The following is a 15911-nucleotide window of genomic DNA, read 5'->3' as shown; positions in this document are numbered from 1 at the left end:
CCAGAATCATCACATCTGTTTCTGTCTCCTTTCCTTTGTCTTTCGGCACTCTTTCTTTTTCGTTTTAATAAAAGGAAGTCTCTTGCTCTCTCTCTCTCTCTCCGTCCATCTTTGACAGTTCTCTAGGCTGCTTTTATGGCTCTATATACTCTCCTCATTCCCAGCTCTCAGCGTTCTTGATGGATTTCTGATATTTAATATTCTGGATTTCATACCCAATGATTATGCCCTTGGAGAGCTACAAATAAGTGCAAAGACACCATTGAAAGTGTCACCTAAAATACAGCATTAAATGAACCATACAGAAGCTTTATTCAGGGTTCTGTAAAACCATAAGCCTGGCAGCCTCAAGGTATTTTTCAATGGTTAAATTTAGTTGATTATTTATAGCTATACATTATACATTAAAAAATTACTGTATGGTTTAATTTTTTCATATTTAATAAAGAATACATTCAGAGAACATTTTGTTCTAACGTCAACACGCTCTAATACATGTTTTGACCTTACAAGTATGTCCACCCAACTATACTGTCCGCCGCTTTTCACAGCAACTTCCTGCCCCTGCGCACGAGCCCCGTTTATAATATACTGCTGTTTCCGGTTTTTCCCTCTTTTCGGCAGCGGCTACGTACTCGCCAACATGCCTGTGAGTGTTCGACCCTCAGTCAAGTTAAATGTAATTCTGTAAGACACAAACACAACAACTGGGAACCGCGACAATCGGTACAAAGTAAATTCGCAAGTGAAGGCTCAGTCTTCGTGCGCCTGACAGCCTTGAAAAACACAAAATTAACGCGAATCGAACTCGTGTTGTGAGTCTAGTTCTGATACAAGATGGCGGCGTACATAACAAAATATCATGGGAGGGCAGATAAATGTTTATGTGACGTGCATGTTAAATATTAGCCAGATATCCGACTAAATTGATTGACACCCGTGTTTGTTGCCTTGAAATACGTTTATAGCCAGGCAAATGTTCAGTTTGTATCCCATCCTTCTCAGTGATTGCTGAATTTGTGATGTGACACTCAGTCGATTAAAGTTTTCAGTCGATTAAAATAGCAAATGGAAAAGTGTACCGCAGAGTATCCAAATAATATATTCACTGAGACGGGCAAACTGAATCTGAAACACTTGTTTTGTTAAATGAAACCATTAGCAGTAAATTAGCTACCAATTAACGCAGGCCCGAGATTTCACTTGTATCTAGGTAGCCATTATGTTATTCGGGGTGCAGTTAGCTGCATCTGTTTTACACATCTGTGAAAAGTGACTTTTAAAATAGTGGTGTGGAATTTACACAATCATTAACCAGATGTCAGTTTTAGAACTACCGCTCATTGCAGTGAGTGTGTTCTAACGTGTCGTTTATATCGCGATTACGCTGCTTGCAGCTGGTTGAATTTTGATCATGTGGCTGACACATGTCTTTCGCCTACCCCCTCAGCTCGCAAAAGACTTGTTGCACCCGTCCCCAGAGGAGGAGAAGAGAAGCCACAAGAAGAAGCGTCTCGTGCAGAGCCCAAACTCTTACTTCATGGACGTCAAGTGTCCAGGTTCGTGTGCACGCTCAGTCTCCTCCCCCGTGCAATCTTCTGCTCTGTCACATTAAGTCCTGAAGCATTTTTTCAGTGTGTATCTTTATGACTGATAAAATAGGCACTAGTGAAGTAAACATGTGAATGGTGAAACGAGCCTCCTTAACATGGTTGGTTGAAGTGCTTCTCAGGGTCAGTGATGTCATCAAAGTTGTAATATTACCATCAACCAAACACAGCATTACAATAGTCATTTACCCAGTCAGCATGTGATATTTGGTGTATACTGGGTTCCAGCTTCTCTAGGATAAAGTCTTGATCACATTCAGTTTTTGTAACCTCATTTCCAAAATAAGACTGCAGTAATTGGTGCCTGAGAAAAGGTTTCTCCGTTAATGAGAGTTTTAGGTCACTTGTATTGATGACTGAGCTAAGTTGGGCTGACAGCGGGGACCAGACTGATTGAAGACCCTCCTCGTAGTCCGGTGGCAAAATCGTTATTCGCGGCTTGTGTGGGAGACCGGTGCCACGCACAGGATTGGGAGACCTGTTGAAACTGAGCCTACCAAACGGTGACCTGTGTACACAATGCCAGGCTTTGTGGGGTCCCGGTGATGTCACGGTGCCTTTGTGACCTCATAATGATCGCATTCTCATTGGAATGCAAGATGGCTCCCAGCCCACGGAGCAGAGGCAGCAGCCAGTGGTCTAACGAAGAGAGCTTTTTCTCTCGCGCCTCTCCGGAACGCTGTTTCTCTAAGTAAGAAATTCTGCGGCTTTTTTGGGCAAAGCGCCTAATTATACCATTGAGCGACCGAGATGGATCCGTTTCTCCCCGGGGGCGCTTTTAAAAACGGGGGAGGAAAAAAAACCACGCAGCGGCTGAACGGCGTCTAACCGATCGCTCGCCTCGCTGAAGTAAACAAACGAACGGGCTAAATTAATCATCGGACGTGCGGCGGCGGCGTCGGGGATAGCGGCTCGTTAGGATCGGGGCGGCGTTCAGCGGCCCCACCGTGGCGCCCGGCCGTTTCCCGCCTTACCGCGCTCTCCTGGGAGAGCCGGGCCTGTCCCGCGCGGTGTAATTGAATGTAACGGGTCTTGTTTATAACCCGCCCCTGAGCCTGGCGGCTGATGAATTTTGGAGGACGCGTTGCGCCCTTGCGTACCGGCGAGGTGCCCGTCTGCGAGCGCTGGGTTCCGTCCGAAGGCCCAGAGAAGGGCGGCCGTTTTTGTCGTCGAGGCCCGGAGGAGGGGTGGGGCGTGGCGGGGCTTTCCGGCGTGCTGGGATTGGCTGGCAGGGGGGTAATAGTGTCGCCCTTGATGACGGCCCTCACGGTCACGGATCAGTGCGGCGGGCGGGTTTGGCAGTGCTGCCCGGAGCCGGTGGCTGTTCTCAGATCAGTGGGTAGGTTTGGCAGTGCTGCCCGGAGCCGGTGGCTGTTCTCAGATCAGTGGGAAGGTTGTGCAGTGTGCTGAGCCTGGGAGCGGGTGGTGGCTGTTCTCAGATCAGTGGGTAGTGGCAGTGCTGCGGGCGGTGGCTGTTCTCAGATCGTGGAGGCGCGAGGTGGCTGTTCTAGATCAGTGGGAGGTTTGGCAGTGCTGCCTGGAGCCGGTGGCTGTTCTCAGATCAGTGGGTAGGTTTGGCAGTGCTGCCCGGAGCCGGTGGCTGTTCTCAGATCAGTGGGTAGGTTTGGCAGTGCTGCCTGGAGCCGGTGGCTGTTCTCAGATCAGTGGGTAGGTTTGGCAGTGCTGCCTGGAGCCGGTGGCTGTTCTCAGATCAGTGGGTAGGTTTGGCAGTGCTGCCTGGAGCGCGGTGGCTGTTCTCAGATCAGTGGGTGCGCTCCTGTGCATCACCGCCTTCCCCCTTCCCTTCGCTGACCCCAGTCACGCCAGCTAACAGAAAACATTCTCGCAACGTTCCTGCGATGTAGTGACCATGTTTTACCGTTGACAGAACATTCCAGTAACATTGTGAGAACAGTTTAACTGGGATAACGCTCTTTTGCATTCATTTGAATATTCTGTGGCCCTCGAGATCTGCTATTCAAATAATTCGGCTATATTTCCTGGTTCTTTTTTTTGTTACATAAGTACTCGCCACTCGCACGCAAACTCATGAGTGATGCTGAACGTCGTCAGTGGGTTTTTATGTTATACAAGGTTGTTGGCCTTCGTGAATTTTGATGCGAAATTGAGATTCCATCGCTTTCCAATGTTCAAGTGCGGAAGCGTGTCTGATCTGGTTGCATTTTCCCGCTGGTGCAGTCGTCACGTGATCCCATTCAGCTGTAGTCCGTCGGCCTAGACGTGGCGTGAACCAGTAGCTGCTTTTCTGCACCGCAATGGCTGTCATGTGAAATCTCAGGCATCTTACTGGAGCAAATGCGCACTTGAATTCTGTGTGAGCGGGCACGTGGAAGGGATGTTAGAGCCACAATGGTGCCTAAGTGCATGGAATGCCACTGTGAGGTTTTCTGTGAGGGATGTTGGAGCCACAGTGGTGCCCTCGTATGTGTGGAATCGAATGGCACCGTGATTGACATTAGAGCCACAATGGGGCCTAAGTGTACATGGAATGCCACTGTTTGGTTCTGTGTGAGGGATGTTGGAGCCACAATGGCGCCTGCATGTATGAGGAACTCCACTATAAGGCTCTCTGTGAGGGATGTTCGAGCCATGGTGTCACCCGTGTGTACGTGTGTGTGTGTGTGTGTGTGTGTGTGTGTGTGTGTGTGTGGGACGCTCCTCTGATGACCTCACCCGCTGTGCCCCCCCCCCCCGCAGGTTGCTACAAGATCACCACGGTGTTCAGCCACGCGCAGACGGTGGTGCTGTGTGTGGGCTGCTCCACCGTGCTGTGCCAGCCCACCGGGGGGAAGGCTCGCCTCACAGAAGGTCAGTAAACTCCCCCTCCCCACCCCCACTCCCCCACACTCCCACACTGAAACCTCTGTGTGTGTGTGTGCATGTCTGTGTGCACGTGTGTTTGTGTATGTGTGTATGTATGCACGCATTATCTCTGTGCGTGCGAGCGCGCGTGTGTACGTACGCGCGCGCGCGTGTGTGTGTGTGTGTGTGTTCGCACCTTTCTTCTGTAACAATACCGGAGAAGGGCCTCCACTCGAAATGTCCTTCGGCAAGTGCTCTTTCCCCCCTGTCAGCCCTCCTGGCTCCTGATTGCTCTCAGGCGGCAGGTGTCCGCGCCTGTGCCGTGACGCAGGTCAGCGCCGAGGCTGTGCGGAGCGCAGCGTTCCCGAAGCCGCCCGCCCCAGGCGTGCGCCGGCGTACCCGCCAACCTCTCGCCCGCTCGGAACGCTGTCGCGCAGCGTCTGTCGCTAACCGTCGTTTATCCGTTCGCGCGCTACGGAGCGCGCTCGTCGCCGCGGCGAGATCCCTCCCACCTGTCCTGTTTATGCCGGCGCCATAGCAACAGCGATCCGGCAGCTTATTTTGTGCGGTTCCATGGCAACGGCTAACCTACTTATGCGATTTTTGCTAATGACGGTTTTCCCCGGCGTAGCTGAATCCTGCGTTCGCTGGTTTTGGCATCTGATGACACGTAAACGGTGCGAACGGAGCGTGGCGCGGCGCTTCTCCGGGCCGAGGCGGGGTTCGGGTGCGCCGCTTCCCTTTACTCCTCTCGAGTCTTTAACGACGCCGGGGCCTTGTGGGACCGGGTGGTGGGGGGGGGGGGCACCATGTGACCCGATGACACAAGTTACTTTCTCTCAGCGTAGAAAAGCCCGCTGTCAAAAGTCCTAGCTGCCTTTTAACTCTTTGAAGAGGTTTTTTGGAATGTTTTTTCTCAGAATTCCACATCAGTGTTCTAGAACTCCACTGCTTTCAGTTAGCAATAGCGATTGTGACATCAGCATTAGAATGTTCAGTCACGAACATTCTAATCATGCACATGCAAGGGTTAAGGCACTGGCAGGGCCCCAAGCCCGTGTTCCTCGTCAGAATCCTCTTCCCCCACGCCCTCGTCTCCCACGGAAACCACGCTTTGCTTCTGTCGTCGTCTCTCAGCGCTGTTGTGTCAGACACCTCGTCTCCTCCTGCGTGTAGTGATTTGACCTCTCCCTGCCCCTCCCCCCGTTTAGGTTGCTCCTTCAGAAGAAAGCAGCACTAGCTGCTCGTGGGCGACCCCTGTTGGAAGGGAGGGGAGAGGCGGGGTTGGACCCCGGGGATCTCCGGTCGAGCCCCCACCCCGGAACGCTGAGCGACCCGGGCGGCCAGCATCGGACCCGGCGCCGCCCGGACCGGCACTAACCGGACTGACGGATCGCCGGAGCACCCCCCCACCCCCCACCCACACACACACCTCCACCCTGGCCTCTCTCACAATAAAACGTGTCCTTTTTTTTGTCATTGTAACAACTGGTCCTTTCTTTGTGTGTGTGTGTGTGTGCGCGTGCGTGCGAGCGTGTGTGTGGGTTTATATATATATGTGTGTGCGTGCGAGTGTGTGTGTGGGTTTATATATATATGTGTGTAGGTGTGTGTGTGTATGTAGGTGTGTGTGCGTGCGTGCGAGTGTGCGTGTGGGTTTATATATATGTGTGTGTGTAGGTGTGTGTGCGTGGGTTTATATATATGTGCGTGTGTGGGTTTATATATATGTGTGTGTTTGTGGGTTTATATATATATGTATGTGTGTGTGTGTGTGTTTATATATGTGTGTGTGTGTGGGTTTATATATATGTGTGTATGTGTGTGGGTTTATATATATATATATATATATGTGTGTGTGTGTGTGTGTGTGTTTATATATATATGTGTGTGTATGGGTTTATATATATGTGTGTGTAGGTGTGTGTGCGTGGGTTTATATATATATGTGTGAGTGTGTGGGTTTATATATATATGTATGTGTGTGTGGGTTTATATAAATATGTATGTGTGTGTGTGTGTGTTTATATATATGTGTGTGTGCGTGCGTGCATGTATGTGGGTTTATATATATATGTGTGCGTGCGAGCGTGTGTGTGGGTTTATGTGTGTGTGTGTGTTTATATATATGTATATATGTGTGTGCGTGCGAGTGTGTTTGGGTTATATATATATATATGTGTGTATGTGTGTGTGTGACCGTGCCCCACCGTTAGCGAGCCCAGTTCAGGCTAAGTGCATGAACTGGGCCCCCACCCTGTCTCACACCCCCCCCACCCCCGTCTCGCACCGCCGGGCTGGCAGCCGGGCCCAATTAACCCGAGCGGGGCGGGGGAGGCGGAGCGGGGCGGCCGCCGGGGCTGATTGCCTGCGAAGGGATTGGAATCGCGGCGCCCGTATGCTAATTTAGAGCAGGCCCAAATCTGGCGCCCGCTGTTAGCGGCGGTCATACGGAGATAATTTGAGAGCTGGTCTTGACAGAAAAGCCGGGGAAGTCTTTTAGTGACCTGCAGCATTTCTGGGATTTGAGTACTTAAATGAATTGAATTTGAACGTAATTTATTCTGTCCTATTATATTACAGATTTCTTTTGCTTTGCATAAATACGCCCGCATGGCAAGGCTAACAAGAAGCCTAATTGCTATATTAAGCATCGAAAATAAACCACATGGTTTATGTTTCTTAAAATAAAAAATAAAAAAATTTAAAGAGTTTAGATTTTGAATGCTGGTCTCTGGCTGTTTACCGTGGCCTGTTACTGTCCAGGAAGCAGTCTGGTGTGTCCTGTTAGGAGGGAAGGGCCTGGATAAATAATGAGAGGATTTCTCCAGCTGAATGTTAAGACTGGTGGAAATATCTGCAGAAAGGCTAAATGGGCCCCATTTAACGAAAAAACAGCGTATTCGTGCCGTCAATGTTTATGCGAGCGAACCCCGTTGCTGGAGTTAGCGTTTTGGGCTCCGGTAATTGGCAGCGGTTCCTAAGCTGGCCAGAAGTTTGCCGAAGTGAGACGTCCGTCGGCGACGAGGCTGCGGTCTGGCTCAGGGCCTCGGGCCTGTCTGCAGGGTTTTATGGGCGATGTAGTTCTGTACACTTTCCACCCCCAGGTGAAAGCGAAGGCCGCTGGTGGGAACGTTCCGGTACGCCTCAGTTTTGCGTGTCCGGTGCACAGGAAGTTCACTCTGACCGGTTTGCTACATGCTAACTCCTCAGGAGACGTTCTATGGGGTTGTCAGGGCGGCAGGCAGGTGCGTTGTTGCAGTTCGTTACCATGGTGCTCGGTCGGTGCCGTGGTAACGTACCGCAACAACCACTGTTTTACCCCACGCTCGATTGACATAACTGATATTGTACAACCCAGACCTTCGGGCTCGACGCCATTTTAGGTTGCAACCACCTGCGCAAGTGTAGTTTTTATGGAGTGGTTACGGTTACTGCCCCAAGGCCCAGTGACCTCACAGATCCAGCCTCCCCCGTCCCCCGCCCCCCTCTCTGACACGGGTTTCAGTCTCTCTTAGCCTACCCGCATGACTGTAGGAGGAAACCCACGTGAACATGGGGAGAACATAAAAGTCTCCACACGGAAAGGCCCAGGCTGGATCAGATCCCATGTAGCTGAAGGTTGCAAAAGGGGAGGGGCTTAATTGACATTCATGAAATTCATGAACGGGGTTAACAAAGTGAACTCCCAAACCAACGTCAGATTTGAATAATAAGGCCAAACCATGTGACTATTCACCTTACACGTTGGTGAGATAAAAATGTCTCCCTGTTAGTAGAACTTATGGACGTTCAGAGCTTCGTTCTATCCTTGGCTTTCCCATAAATTAACTACTTTTCCCCCCATTCGTTTATGCATCACAGAATATACTTGTGGGACAAAAACTCGCTGTCTGATCTGGACAGGAAGTCAAGACGGTTTACACAGGCATACAGGTTCTGACATATTTCAAGGATGAGGTATTGAGAGAACTAATAAATTCCAGGAGCGACCTTTGGCTCGTAGACAAAAATGTCACAGAGTCCTGCTGGAGACAAGGTTTAAAATGCAGAAAAGGCAAAAATCTGGGCAGCTTTCAAGATGCAAAATATTTTGCTTGGAAACTGGTTTGCAATAAATCTTCTGAGATATGCTTGCTGTCTTTCGAAAGACATGGTAGAGGTGCAATGGTGAATAGACAGTGATGTACTGTGTGTAATGTGACCATAGAACATTCACACGTGTTCCCTTTCACACATTAGAATTGTATGTTTGAGCTGGGTATTCATCTCCAAATCAACGTAGTTAAAGGTGAGAATAATTAACCCGATAATAAAAAGTCATCATAGATTAAATTACAAGTTCTCAAAATACGCCTGAAACAAAAACAAAACAACAGCAACAAAAACACACACTTGTACAACCAATGGCATGTTATATAGATATATACTTTATTTCCCTCTGGTAAAATAAAACTACAAAATGATTTTACCTTAAACAGTACCTTTCCTCAAGTCAATTTAGTATTCATCTTAAATATTATTAAATGTTCTATTAATAAATGTATTATTGTCATAAATAGAAATAATATATTATAATAGTAAATATCAACTATAATTGCTTAATAGTAACATTGAATTGTAAAAAAATTGAGCAATACAAAGCTAGGGTTCAGTATACAATACATAATCCAAGCAAGTGTAATTCAGTATTCCGGCCACAGGATGTCACTATAGGACAGTTTGTTTTTATAGGTTCTGAGAGCAAGAAATCAGAAGCTGTGTGTGTAGTCAATCATATTCTGGTAGAACACAGATAAATGCTCAAGTTTATCTTCTTTTTTTTCTGAGAATTATTATTTATTCCTTTTATATTTCTATGATTACTCTGAGTTTCTTTTTCCCCTCTTAATTGGGTTCTTGGCAGTATGTTCCTTCATTCAGGCTTTTAAAAAGAGCTCTTCCCCTCGCCTTTAGTTCCAGATTTTTTTCTTTGATTCTTTGTCCCTCAAATGCCATTCAGACCACAGAAGATGACGCAATCTCCTCCATTCTCTCCGTCGCCCTTTCTCCGAACGTCTTCGAGTCCATTGTCACAGCAAGAGAGACTTTGGTAAGCAGAAGATCACACCCGAGGAGTGCGCGCGTGTGTGTATCTGTGGTGTCTGCCTTCGTACATTCATGTAAACAGTGGATACATTTCGCCCGCTTGTGTAGGCGGTGCCACATCCTGGCCGTGTCGTCTCTCTATTTGTGTACTCAATGCGCGTACGCATATTTCCTTTCCAGTGGACAATAGCTTGCATTGGATAGTTTTAGAAGTGTGCACAGTGTGAGAACTGGCCGTCCTGTAGCAGACGTTATGTGGCTTGTGGGGACACGCACTGTGTGTCCCACGTCGTGTGGGAAAGGGTGTTTTGGGAAACACGTCGCCAGACCGCCAGTACGTTTATCGTGTAAAGTATCTCCCGTTCTCTCCTCTCATCTTAAACCCTCAGGCTCCTACGTAGAGGGCGCAGGTCACCCGCGTGAGTATGCAGTGCCGTTATGTAATGCCTGTATAATCCTGCTCGTTAAAATTCTTGTTAAAGGGATGTTCGTTGTCACACAATTAGCAGTTAGAAAATGCATCAGTGGGATTTAAAAAAAAGTCATTGTCATTCATTCCTGATGGACAGCGAGACACTTCCCTGTAATTACTTGACTCCGTTAAACTCTTCAGTATTCACGCTGTTATGTCACCCTTTTTCTCTCTTCCTCTAACTCCTCCTCTCTTCGGTATCTGATTCATCTTCGTTCTTCCTATTTACTTTACTGCTTTACTACTCCTCTTTCCTCCTGTCATTTTGACTTCCCCTGATTCTACCTGCATTCACTTCCCAGTGTTTCTGCACCTTTTCCTGTTTCAGCTCCATTGACAGGAAGTGAGGATAAATGGCGCTCTCTCTCTCTCTCTCTCTCTCTCTCTCTCTCTCTCACACACACACGCACACACAGACTTCCTCATTAGTTGGAGTTAGTGTCACCTGGTTAATTGCCCGCATTAATATATATTGAAAGTGGAGTGAGGAACACGCCGTGCCTGTTGCTACCATTTTGGGGCAATCGACTTATAAATAAACCCTCGTTAATGGGATGTTTTTTAGCCTCCCTCAGGGTATCCCAGAAGTAATGAAAAGGCTAAGGTACCTTAAGCTGAAAGCGACCAGCCGCTCAGCAGTTGATTTTCAACAGGGCGACGTAAACTTTCCCCTCAGACTTCGCCAACTGCCGACGCCGAGATGTAGATTGCCCCAATATGGCTGACCTCCGTCAATAAGGTCAGATCAGTTCCCTGCAGAAATGTTTGCTTGGCCCAGCTGTGCTTGTCTCCTCCCCCTTTGTGTAGACCACACCCCCTTGTGTCTGCCTTCCCCCTTCCCCCCTGGCTCCGCCCACCCTGTAGAGCCAGGGGTTCCGCGTGCGTGTGGGGTTCCGCCCCCGCCCTCGCAGTCTGACTCCCGCCTCCCCCTCAGCAGCTGGAGGAGCTGGTGTTGGGGCTGCCCTCGGCGCCTCCCCCGGCCCCGCCCCCGGGCCCGCCCCTCTCCCGCAGCAGGTGCAGGAGGGCGGTGTGCTGGGCGGCGAGGGTGGCGGTCAGGTGGCTGGGCAGGCTGTTGAAGCCGACCGTCAGCTGCTCCACCCGCCGCTCCAGGCCCAGCATCTGCCGCTCCAGGTCCTCGCTGCGCTCGTTGATCTCCGACACCAGATCGTACATGACGCTCTGCATCTGCCGGGGAGGAAGAGGAGGAGGAGGAGGAGGGGAGGGAGGAGGGAGAGCGGTAGGGAGGAGGGAGAGCAGGAGTCACAAAGGGTCAGAGGAGATGACGGAAAGGCCTGCATACTGATGTGTGCAGAGGTGGAAAATCCAGGGTTCAGAAAGTAACAGTCCTCCCCAGTATTTTGTTCCAACCACCTGGGTTTGTCAATCAGCACAGTTCTTCAGCCAGGAGGCGGAACAGCTGGCTGAGTTCACGGGTGGAAGAAACACACGGGCAGGACTTTTACTTTCGGACCCCTGGACTTTCCACCCCTGGACGTGGGCACAGATTTACGCACGAGATCCACTACACTGCGGCTCCGGTGATCGACAGCACACGTAACTTCATGGACGTGACGCTGGACGTGCAGCAGCTGCATCTCTGCATCCGCTTTGCAGACGAACGTCACCAAAGGCTGGAGCGCTAACAGGGTGTCAATGAGGGGCGCGACACATTCTGTGAACCTGTTTCTTTCTGCCTTTTAACAGCCAATCAGAGACGGAGGCCCCCACAAACATTAGCTACATTAAGACTGATGACTCCCCTGCTAGCCACCAATACATCCTCACCATCAATATTCATAATTGACATTCATGAACAATAACACAACTCAGGAATAAAACAATAAATGATTTATTTTTTTCCATTTGATCCCTGATTCACACAGCTGCCCGTTTTAATTATTCATCGCTCGTATCTACCGTTCCGCGAGGTCCGTGTCACAGAGAATTTTGCGCCCGCCCACAAAACGAGAAGCACGACGGGAGCCATAAATCACGTAGCGCGAAGATGATGTTTCAACTACTGTGTGCGTGTGTGTGTGTGTGTGTGTGTGCGTGTGCGTGCGAGTGTATATACGACTGTATATAATATATATGAGATGTGTAGCCCATGGGCGCGGGCAGTGCATATGCATCAACACGTATCGCATATCGGCAGATTCAGTGAACAGAAGGGAACGCGCGGCCGCGGCGCGTGGATGCGCTAGCGGAACGCCCGCCCGGACATCAGTGGACCACGGCGGCTCATTTCCATCCGTTTGAATTTTAACGGGCTTTTTGAAAAGCGGCCCCGCGCGGCGGCCCCTTTCGAAACAGACCTGAGTGGTTTTTTTTATTTTTATTTATTTTTTTGTTCAGGTGAGTCATTTCTGAGTGGCTTAATTGCACGCTTACCCACATTACCTGTCACATGTCAGCGGGGTCTGATGAAGAAGGATTCCTAATGGACTGGAATGGAAGGTTGAGTGTTCGCAAAAAAAATAAAAATAATAAAAAAAAAATAAAAAAAATGGCCGCACTGAATCTCAGCATCGCAATCTTCAACTGCTAGTGTGGGTATTCTCACCAAGTCTAAGTATTCCCCAAAAGGTATTCAGCTAAAAGGAACAAGCTCTCTCTCTCTCTCACACACACACACACACACACACACCTTCTACCCACATTCTCTCTCTCTCTCTCTCTCTCTCTCTCTCAGTGTGACGTTCCTGTCACACTTGCTGTGGTTGCTAGGTGACGCAAAGCCACAGAAACAAACAGGTCAGGATTGAAACAGGAATTTTGTACTGAAAAGGGGAAAGGCGTATGGGGGGGGGGGCACTATTTGTGTGCAATTACGCATTGCTGTTCAGGGTGGCAGGCGTTCCAGAATGCCATACATGAACATATTATGAGGGGGATATCTATTGTTTCTGTGTATATGAGTTGAAGTATCTATGGTGTCAGTGTGTGTATGTGAGGTGGTATCTACGTTGTCAGTGTGGACATGAGGGGGATATCTATGGTATTAGTGTTCATGGGGGAACATCTAGAGTGTCCGTGTGTATATGGGATTATATAATGAGTGCATGGGGATATACCTATGGTGTCAGTGTGTGTACGGGGAGATATCTATGGTATCGCTATGTGTCTGGGGGATATCTATGGTGCAACGTCTGTATCTGGGTATATCTATGGTTTCAGTGGGCTGTTTGCGTTCGGCTGTGAGCTCTGTGCGCTACCGAAGGTCCGCGGGGCGGTGTGTGTCACGCCGGCGGCCTCTGTGTGGGATTAAGCCGCGCGGCGGACTCTCATTAGCATGTTCGAAAAGCGTGCGGCGTTCACTGCGTGCGCGTGGGCGTGGAGAGCGTGCGGCGCGGACACGATGTGCAGTCGATAGAGTTACGGGGGCTCAGCCGGGGGAAACCCCCGGCTCCTCCATCCCTCCGCCGCTCGATCGCTTTCATCTGCGTTTGAAGGCTCGACCGTGGACAGAAACAAAGGAAACTCAAGAGCCCGAGTCCGGCTCATCAATATCCATGAGGGGAGCCATGAAGAAACCTGCACAGAATAAGATGACTCAGTGATATTAATATTAATCCCCCTCCTGGAAAAATCAGAGCAAATTTAGACGGCGTCCGAAGCGCGTCATTATTTACGCAGAAGTGACTGGAGTTGGATACGCTACCTGAAGGGGGGAACGGGATTAGGTTATGAAAAAAGAACATTTAATCTTAGGAACCCCAAGACACCTTACGTATAAAAGTCCCTGTGTGTGTGTGTGTGTGTGTGTGTGTGCGTGTGTATGTACAGTGTCAGTGACGGTGTGCGCAGTAGAGCGTTTATACAGGCTCGTACACAGTCTGGTGTTCAGTACAGAGGGTGAGTCGTCCGCTCGGTCAGCGCCTCACCTTTGACAGGTCCACTAAGGTGTTGGCCTGGTCCGTGAGCTTCCGCTGTTCCATCTTCACGCTGCGCAGTCTGCGGAGGAACAACGCAGGGAACAACGAGTCCGTGAGCCGGCCTGTGCCGCTGCGCATTGCTCACCTCAACCCAGTGTTCTGTGCATCGCTATGGCGACGTGACGAGCGTAATGCCACAGAGGCAATGAGCGGGGATGCGTACGCTACGTGGCCAAAAAGCACGTGGACACCTGACATCCAACACCTCACAGATTACAGGCATTAATATGGAGTTGGTCCACCCTTTGCTGCTATGACAGCCTCCACTATTCTGGGAAGTCTTTAGACTAGATGTTAGAGCATTGCTGAAGGGACTTGCTTCCATTCAGCCAGAAGAGCATTAGTGAGGCCGGCCACTGATTGGGCGATTAGGACTGGCTCACAGCTGGCTTTCCAATTGATCCCAAAGGGGGTTGGATGGGGTTGAGGTCAGGGCTCTGTGCAGGCCAGTTAAATTCTTCCACACCGTTTGTCGACTAAACTATTTCTAAATGGAACTTGTTGTGAGACCGAGGGCACTGTCATGCTGAAACAGGAAAGGGCCTTCCCCAAACTGTTGGGGAAGCACAGAATCATCTAGAATGTCATTTTATTCCGTAGCATTTAGAGTTGCCTTCACTGAAACTTAGGCAGCCTAGCCAAAACCATGAAAAACTGCCCCAGACCAAGGAGTGTCCAGATGCCTTTTATCATATAGTGTATGCTGCCCCTTCAGTATACTGAGGTACAAGCTTGTATATTATAGTAAGGTAGCGGGCAGTTCTAGTCCTGGAGGGCCAGTGTGTATGCAGGTTTTTGTTTCCACCAATTACCCTGGCTAAATGAGCTAACTGGCTACATACACCAACAGTGGTTCACTCGTAGATCATAGTAAATTATCTCATATAGGGACGCAAGAACAGTCTTTGGCTGTCATTCATGCGCTTATCAAGAAATATATCTAAAATGGCACAATCAAGGGCTAATTAATTAAGCAAGGCCAGAAGTTGGCATGGAAACTGGAAAGACATATGGCCCTCGTTGCCCAGTTCTAGTACAACACTGTGCATTTTCATTCAATGGGTAGTCCTGGCATTCGTCAAAGTAAGTTCTGTCATCTTGAGAAAGATGGGTGCTTATCCAAGGAAAAAAGGCAATTAGATGGAAACAAAGGAATTAGGACAGCAACTCCCCCAGCAAGTTTATTGAACCAAAGTTCAAAGCCGGTGCTTTTCGGGGAAAACCTCCATTATCAGACGGTCTGACGGGTTTCCTCCAAAAGGCATCAAATTTGGTCACTGAACTGTGGTTAAACAGTTGTACCAAGGGAGTTGCAGTTATAATTCCTTTATTCCCGTTTAATTGTGCAAGTGCATGTGAACGCCTTGAATATGAAGTAGTACATGAGTTCTGGCATATAATACAGGGTTATTTAAGGTTATGGTATAGCGCTGGTATATATCAGGTATAGTGCAAGTATAGGTTTATTAGATGCAATGTCCAGTAGGTGGACATTTGTGTAGAGTATATTGGGTCCCACTGCATAAATATGACTATTTTGTGCAGAAAACCTTGTATATGTACAGGCTAAATACAAAATATGTGGTACATGTAGAGATTCTTGCTACAGTATAGGTGTATTTAATACATGCATTTAATCATCATTTAATAGTATATGCAGCATATATATATATAAGTGTATTAAATACAGTGTATATGCAGTACATGTGTAAAGGTGTATTAGATACAGTGTATATGTAATATATGTGTAAATGTGTATCAGATACAGTGTATATTTAGTATATGTGTATTAGATACAGTGTATATGTAGTATATGTGTAAATGTGTATCAGATACAGTGTATATTTAGTATATGTGTATTAATCAGTGTCATGTAGTATAGTGTAATGTGTAATACAGTGTATTTTAGTATATTGTATGTACAGTGTATAGTAGTATAGTGTAAGTGTATCAGATACAGTGTATTAGTATATGTGTATAGAT

The 15911-nt window shown here is 48.5% G+C and overlaps 1 protein-coding gene and 1 pseudogene across 1 annotated transcript; one reads left to right on the top strand and one right to left on the bottom strand.

The window, feature by feature from the left end:
* The first annotated feature begins 527 nt into the window (after positions 1–527).
* Positions 528–5912, top strand: rps27.1 (ribosomal protein S27, isoform 1). The gene is made up of 4 exons (XM_064348597.1): positions 528–649; positions 1451–1559; positions 4329–4439; positions 5645–5912. Exons 1-4 carry the CDS (start codon positions 644–646, stop codon positions 5671–5673), a joined length of 255 nt encoding a protein of 84 aa, XP_064204667.1. The 5' UTR covers positions 528–643; the 3' UTR covers positions 5674–5912.
* Positions 5913–8840: 2928 nt separating this feature from the next.
* The window catches only part of LOC135261911 (small conductance calcium-activated potassium channel protein 2-like), a 52473-nt pseudogene continuing 45402 nt past the window's right edge, over positions 8841–15911 (bottom strand).

Source organism: Anguilla rostrata, chromosome 8, assembly GCF_018555375.3.
Source record: "Anguilla rostrata isolate EN2019 chromosome 8, ASM1855537v3, whole genome shotgun sequence".
NCBI classification, from domain to species: Eukaryota; Metazoa; Chordata; class Actinopteri; order Anguilliformes; family Anguillidae; genus Anguilla; species Anguilla rostrata.
This window is presented reverse-complemented; position numbering and strand designations above follow the sequence as displayed.